This window comes from Pyxicephalus adspersus, chromosome 4 (assembly GCF_032062135.1).
Source record: "Pyxicephalus adspersus chromosome 4, UCB_Pads_2.0, whole genome shotgun sequence".
NCBI classification, from domain to species: domain Eukaryota; kingdom Metazoa; phylum Chordata; class Amphibia; order Anura; family Pyxicephalidae; genus Pyxicephalus; species Pyxicephalus adspersus.
The window spans coordinates 108079338-108087603 of NC_092861.1; the positions used below are offsets into that span (position 1 = coordinate 108079338).

At 38.6% G+C, this 8266-nt stretch overlaps 1 protein-coding gene across 1 annotated transcript in view; it reads right to left on the reverse strand.

Annotated features, from left to right (window-relative positions):
• The window catches only part of TTC27 (tetratricopeptide repeat domain 27), a 183843-nt gene extending 178195 nt beyond the window's left edge, over positions 1 to 5648 (reverse strand). The window contains exons 1-2 of the mRNA XM_072409253.1: positions 5506 to 5648; positions 2179 to 2347 (exon numbers count right to left, since the gene is read on the reverse strand). Coding sequence (XP_072265354.1) covers positions 2179 to 2260 — 82 coding nt within the window. The 5' untranslated portion in view covers positions 2261 to 2347; positions 5506 to 5648. The remainder of the gene's footprint in view (positions 1 to 2178; positions 2348 to 5505) is intronic.
• Positions 5649 to 8266: the final 2618 nt, after the last annotated feature.

Here is an 8266-nt window from a genome sequence, read left to right on the forward strand (position 1 = left end):
GGTGATTGATTTTAGTATGAGCGATCTATACTCCCTTAAAATGTTGAGCAATTAAATACACTGCATTTTTCTACTTCTTTTGAGTGATGATCACTAATTTTAAGTGACTACATTATTGATCTAAAATAGGAACGATTGGCTAAAAATACAAATTTTAAAACATCTATTAAAAACAATCATTTACACAAATTTTTGATCCCTTGAACACATATGCAGATTTTTGTTAAGGTAAGAAGCATTTAACAAATTTCTGCAGTAGACAAATAAATCAAATCTGGTTTAAGATTTTCAATCAGTTTGATTACACTGAGTGATCATATTGATATATCTGTGGCCACTGTATGGTTTCAATTTCTGTCTTGCTGTAAACAGATGCATGAAACAATGCATATAGAACAAAAGATACTATATATAGAGAGAGGAATCAGTAATTTACACTGCAAAGTTTGACATAAATCATAATTTAATCTCTTCTGCAGTGGCGGAGCTGACGTCATTCAGTGCTGAGAAAGTGCTTGCACATATGTTTCCATCTGTCTTCTCTCTCTTATCAGCACACGATGGAAAAAAAAACATGATTACTATTCCTCTAGAGAGATTCCACCATGTACAATCTGATTAGAAAGCAACACAAAACTTCCAAACATTTATTAGTAATGTACAATCCTATTCTTAAGGAAAATGTAATTTTTAGTCTAGCCCAGTGTACTTAAAAGGGCATATACAAAATCAGAATGTTTGGCTACGCAGGGTTCCTACTTCTATAAGAAATTGATGGCTGTTTTTTTAATTCAGTCTGGAGTCTTTCAATATGCACATGAACGACACTAAAACCAAAAAGTATTTTGTTTACTGTTAAGTTTAAGCATTTAAGCTGGGATTGGACTAGGTGTATCAATGTATGCATATAATTTCAAATTTTTATTAAATGTCATTTCCTCAAAGAAACTTTTCTTGCAGCCCAGAAAAGGTCCTCACTAAATATCAGGAACAAATCAGAGTGGGCCCAAAGACACTCAAAGCCTTTTAATACATACTACAGATATTTAAATTTCCACCCCAAGTTCCTGACTATTTAGGATGTCCACCTAGGCCAGTGGTTGCCAACCTTTCGGGCCACACGAACCACTAAATCCATGGAATCCAGACTGCGCATGCGCAGGGAGCTGTGTGTCCCTCAAAGGGGAAGAAACTTACCCCTGGGTGATGTCATTATGCCAGAACCTGCTCACTCTCCCAATGCAGGGTCATACCTGCTTGCTAAACATCCTAGGGGTACAATGGCATAGGGCTGAGGACACAACAAAAATTGTGTCCATACGGAGAACATGATCAGCGGGGTCAGGAGAAGGACTCCGCTGGGGGGGCGCACCAACCACCAAAATTTCCCCCCCCCTGCTGACCTAGGCAGCTGCAGCTCACCCCTCTGTTCACACTGCTCTCTCCTCCACCTAGCATGTTTGTTGTTGAATGCAACATACCTGATTGGCTTCACCCATCTTTCTATACATGGTATAATACAGGTTATTTTTTGTAGTTTTGGACATACCTCAGTTCCACACCTTAAACCTTTCCATTTTTGTAGCCTCCCTACTCAGACACATTATATGTCCTAATATTTGGGGCAAATGGCACATTAATTTGGTGGCAGATTATGATGCATGTATTTTAATTTCTCGAGGTATTCTGAAATTTCTAGCAAAGCTACTTTTAAATAATAAGCAAATGGCCGCAATTTTGCAGGATTACAATTAATAAAATTTAAAAAGACATTGGGCTTGCCTATTTGATCATTTGACACTCACCTAGTAAACACAAATATCATCCAGATCTTTGGTTCATGAGATTTAATCTGGGGAATATTTTTTTTTATTTTTAAATCCAGTATATTGCTGTCTTATTGCTTGTCTCACTTATAGAGAGGTCCTTAGTGAAAACAAAACCCAAAAAACGGATCACTTTTAAAATGACTCTAAAATATAGGCCTATAACACACAGAATTGCTTTTACTAGGTAAAAAAAAGTGTGGTTATTCATATCATTTGTACATCCATGTGCTGATAAACAAAGAATTAGCTTTGTTTATAATTAAATAAATGAAGTGAAAAATCACCAAATGTAAAGATACTCAACTTGTTTAATAAATTAGTCTCAGTGTTAATATAATGTACATCTTACCAGCATTAGCTTCAGATTCATTCTGGGTGTATGATGTGGCTTGGAAACCCCTCAACACATTGAGCTCCAGAGCAGTCCACATTTAGACAGATGAATGTGTGCTGAAGTGTAAAATGGGACCAAGAAAATGGGAAGATGATCTGAGATGGTGTTCAAGATCAAGACGAACCTGCATTATACAAAATAAGTAAAACAAATTAGATTCTTCATACATAAAGGGAATTTATCCAAGCGCCTTCTAGGCTGAATCTACACAGACGTTTTCCCCAGCGTTTATTCTAAAGCCTTAAGCCCATGTTTGAAATCCTAAATGCATTCCAATAGGCTCATCTGCACCAGGACGTTTCCTTGAGGCATGTTTTCTGAGCGTTATAGATAACGCAACGTTTTAAAAATTAAAACGAAGGGTAAACGTGTTTATAAAAATGTCAATGAAAGCTCCTATTGAATTGGATATGAATGGAGGCTTTCATAAGCATTTTTAGGCTTTTTATGAAAGTTTCCATTAAAAACAATAGAGGCGTTTTAAAAACAATATGCGTTTTTAGCAGGACTTCAGAATCTGGAAGCCCCCTTTAACCTCCCAGGTGGTATGATTTAGTATTTTTAAATTTCACGACGCCCGCACACATCGCCCGCCCCCCTGGCACCGGCATACCCTGACCTCATGTCGCCAATGTTCACACTCCGGGATGCGAGGCCAGGGGACGCTGATGCCAGTCGGGCATCGCCAAGGGGACACTGATGCCCGGCTGCTGGAGGACACCGCAGGTTGGTGGGGACCAGGTAAACCCTCAATTCCACCCCAAATGTGGCTCGGGATTACCGCTTTTCATAATGAAATTTCACCCTGAGCCAAACTTGGGATTACCGCCAGGGGGTTTATTAAGGGGACTTCCAGATCTCCACTGCCCCACCCTGGGGAATGAATACAAGGGTACATAAAAACTCTTACTCATGCCCTGAATGGGTTAAAAATATGTGTATAAATAAGAGGAGACTTTAATGTTAAAGTAATTTATTAGATGTGTGTGTTTGTGAACTTTTTTTTTTATTAAAGGTTATCCCACAATGACAGAATGATTCCCACAGCTGCATTCACGTCATGGGAATCCTGACAGTGTGGGATTCCCCAGGCACTTGAGGGCAAATGGGGTCTCTCCATTTACCTCTAGTGCTGAATGCCTGGGAAAAGGGAAACTGATGATGGCTCAAGCATCATTAGGGTTTCCCTTTCCTCAGCCAATCATGGAGCGGAGCAATCAGCGGAGCTCTGCTGACAGATGCGCTTTCTTGATTGCTCCCGCAGCCCTAGCGGAGCTATGGTATGTGTTCTGCATCAAAGACACATAACGCACACATCTAATAAATTACTTTAACATTAAAGTCTCAGCTTATTTTTTACTCAAATTTTTTAACCCTTTCAGGGAATGAGTAAGGGGTTTTATGTACCCCTCTACTCATTCCCTGAAAGAGTTAAAAGTAAAAACGCTTTTGTAAAATAGCCGTAAAACATGGCGCCCCCAGTACTTCTGGCATTGTCCTCGTTTGGGTGCAGCGCCATCCTGGAATTTGTCTTTGTCCTGGCACGGAGGAAGCAACTGCACATGTGTGAGATAGACATTAAAGGAAAAAGAAAGCCCCTTCTGCGCATACCCCAAATAGGGTATGGGCAGACAGAGCAGCCAGGAGCTTCTTGAATGTGTGACGTATGTATCCTAGGACAGGGGTCTGCAACCTGCGGCTCTTCAGCCTCCTTGTTGTGGCTCCCTTCGGCTCCTTTCATGTAAAGTAACATTTTTGGTTACAGGTTCTCTTTAATCAGCCTGCTGCAGCCAGGAGGGGGAAGTATTTGCTTAGCATCACCCGCCCTCAGAATGTTTTACTAAAATGATTGGAAACCTATACTTTTCTGGCATCTCACAGGGTGCGAGGCAACAGCAAGGGCTGATCTGTGTGTTATTCTTATCCCAGTATCTTATTCCAAGACGTGGATGGCGGCTTGGATGATGCCAAACATTAAATATTTCTGGCCTCTTTGATAGAAATAAAGTAAGCTGAAGGTTATGAATAAAATTTTCCTAAATGTGGGATCAGTCCCTGTCCTGTAAGCAGGATTGGCAATCATCAGGTGTTTGTTGACTGAAATGCTACATGCTTGTAAATCAACAGTGAAAATACTGATGGACAATTCTTCTACAATGTTCTTCTACATCTCACTGTACTACAAGCAGAAACAGACTACATAACAAAGGATGACAACGCTGCTTTAAATTCAGGAGCAGAGCAGCACTGTTGTCACAACGTCATTGTAACCTTCACTTGGTGGACTTTGTTAACAAGATCAGGGTTTTTGCAGGGGAGACAAGGAAAAAAGTATCCCTACAGAAAATAAATCGGAGAAACAGTGAGCACTACAATACTGCTCATTGCTGCAAGTTGTTAAATTGGGAAAGCAGTGAGAGGTACGGTATGACTCCATGCCACTAGCTGTCAGTGGTGCAGAACCCAATGAACCAGTGGCTGGCAAGGTGACAGGTGGAATCGCTTGATCCTGAGCCAAGCCTGAACCTACTCATATTTTTACTGGGGCCCATACTTTTATATTTGGCTGTATTTCACATAATTACCTATCATTTCACTGATACAAAAATCAAGAAAAAAAACATTCTACAGAGACAAACAGCAATACAAGAGGTAATAACCGCTGACGCATGTTTTCGATATACAGTCAACATAAACAGCCCGACAGGTTGTAACCCTCTTCACAACAAACTGGAGTTCTGCTTTAACATAAACCTGCATTTTTTTATTATCAACCTCTAAAAACAGAACATGCTGAATAAAGGAATTGTAACCCAAGTCAGCAAATAAACTGAAGCTGGTCATAAATCTCCATTGTGAGGGACACAACAATTCAAACATTGGTGAACATATCCCCCCACCTATTGTGTGTTACTTCCCCCACCTACTAGATTGTAAGATCTTTGGGGTAGGGTCCTCCCTTCCTACTGTGTCACTATCTGTATCTGTCCGACATTTACAACCATTATTTAATGTACAGCGCTGCATAATATGTTGCCGCTATATATATCCTGTTTATTATTATTATTATTATTATTATTAATAATAATAACAGACAGCTTGTTACCTACACCTTGCAGTCTGTAGACACCTGGCTTATACATAGATCTGACTGCATGTGTAGTGATGGGAGAAGAGGGCAATGTACAGATCAGTCTCTGGTATATAATATACAGTATAGGAGGCAGCAGATCACAGCACGTACACTGTACATAAAGTCAGAATAGTAGTGGCATCTCTCACCTATACACATGTGCTGCTATGCCGCATCAGTAAGCTTCCATGACACTATACAGATGCATGACGGGAGTAAGTCATGTGACACAAGGCGTGTCCGCTGACAAAGTTTGCCGAGGTTCTGTGGAAAACACATGTATGTGTCATGCGGTGTACTGACTTTATAACTCGTCGGTCACCTAAAAAGTGTCTTTCTAATAGGAGAACAGTGGTAAGCATGACTATCTATGAAGTATAAAAGCACAGTGTGTGTGCCCGGTCAACGAACTACATGTCCCGGCATGCACATTTCTAGAGAGAACGGAACTCTGGGACGTGTAGTTTCTACAAACTAGATGCCTAGATTTGTTAGCCAGGTTTCAGCGGCTATAGCAAGGCAGCTATAGATGTGCAAAAAGAAAATATGTTTTTTGTTGCCAGCAATTGTTTTACTATTTGGGTATGTCAAATTTGAATCAGATTTTTTTTTCCCATTTTAAAGTTTTTTTTTAGAGGCTTGGAATAGAGATAGGAAAAATGACAAGCATTTTTGTACCCAGCGCTGTAGTTTTATTGCCAAATAATTAAAGTGGTACTTTCAGTAAAAAAAAAAAAAAAAAAAAAACATCTTTATTGGAGGAAAGCCATCAGTCCCTCCACAAACCATGTTCAGTACGACCTTCACTGTCCTGCCTTTCTTCTTCTTTCTAGCCCAGACTCGGCAGTGGGTGCCACCATCTTTTTCTGGGTTTTCCTTCCTACGTCACCTGACCTCGCACTGCGCAGACACACGATCACTGACACTTCTTCCTGAGAATGTAGAAAACAATTATGTGCCAATCTCACTGCAAATGCTCGATATTAGCATTTTTTTTTTACAATTCAGGAAAGCCCTTCTGCACCTGAGAGCGCAGTATATGCAGAAGGAGCAGTGTCCTGGTATACGTGATGTATGTAGGGTCATCCCCGGAAAATAAAATACAGTCTGCTCAAGGATCTGATAAGATCTCCACAGGAGGTAGACACCATATTCCGGAAAACCCCCGGTTAGCCTCATCCTTTTGAGACTCTCTCCTGACAGATCCGCTAGAAAGCATTGACATTATTGTATATTGTTACAGTATTTCTTCCGATATATTTCAAAAATAAAGGATAGGATGTACCCAAGGAAAAGTATTTAGAATGGATGGCCTGACCCCTTAAATAACACCAAAAATAGAGAGAACAATAGAGAACAGGGTTTTATGATGGCTGAAGAAATAATAATACAGATTTTTTTAGTGAAGATTTATTTATTTTTATATATATATATATATATATATATATATATATATCGTGAGGGTTACATTACATACAATAGTAACATAACTATTAAAGCATACAAATATATTTAGTACATACTAGTTCTCCTCATCCCCTGTACAATAAAGGGGATTAGAGGTAGATGCCTAGACAGATAACTCCCTGACAGACATTTATACACAACAGTACATGATTAGTCATCTTGCAAGCAGGTGATGTAGGGAAAAGAAATGTAATCTTAGACACACGGTTAGTTCAGCTGACGCGTTTCGCCCTATGGCTTCTTCAAGGGTGTAGAAACAACCATGAGATAGGGCTGGTAAGGGGATTAATATAAAGTAATGGTATTAGATTTGTCTAAAAATATGAATATTGAAATCTTTAGGGTATTAGTATATAACTTGTATATTTACCACTCTCTCAGAATCTGGAGATAAACTCTTTCCCTAGTAAAGGGAGTCATCCCTTTACTCTGGGCGCAGCCATCTTCTCTTCTTCCTGTTCTTCCTCCTATGTCACCTGACCCAGGCGCTCCCATTTATTCTCGATTGACTAGGCGATCCAGATATAGGGGGCCAGTGCTGCACCCTTTTTTTTTTTTTTTTTTAAAAAAAAGTATTTTTACCCTACATAAAAGGGTTGTCTATCTCTTTATGTAAAGTGAAAATTCTGAGTTTTTGTACGCTTTAGGTTAACTTGAAGATATTGCTCACCGTGTGTCCCAAGATGCACAAAGTTACTGTTCTCATGATTTATTCTCAGGCTTTTATATCCTTTTCAAGTTAAGGTTTTTAACATTTCCAAAGTTTTGCTTAATTATTTTGATTGTCTTATTTTAAATGCAACGTATGCAAATATGTGTAATCATCAAATGTGTGTACTGTATCTGTAAAAATGTATGTATATAACAATGGAACATAATAAGTTAAATATTTCATGCTCTAGTAAATAAAAAGGGTATCAAAGACAATAAAGTATAGTTCTTTTAGGTAATAGTACTCCTATTAACTAATATGAGCATATTTCCTTTAAATGTAATTTCTTCTTCTGATTCTGTATGAGTATGTAATTACAGAAGAAGCCTGTTCAAAGTGACTTACTTTAAAAGAAAGTACATTTGTTCAAGGGCAGCACAGAAGAAGTCATTCCATGAATTAAAATGAGCTCAATAAAAATAATTACTGCAGAGGACGATAATAGGATCAGACAGACAAATGATATCACTGCATTAATGTTGAAACAACAAATGCTACACAAAATTAAATAAATAAAAAATACATTGTAAAGAAAAAAATAAATATATAATTAGATTGATAAAAAGGCTGTGGTGTCCCTTTAAAGTGCTTGCAAAGGTAGAAATATTTGTCCCAGAAATTACAATTACAGGATAAGTGTTCAACTGTATAAGGATTTCTCTAAGGCTATATTGTGTATTTCCTACTTGTTGGAAAATCCCTGTTGGAGTCTTTCTATTGCTTTCCTTTAT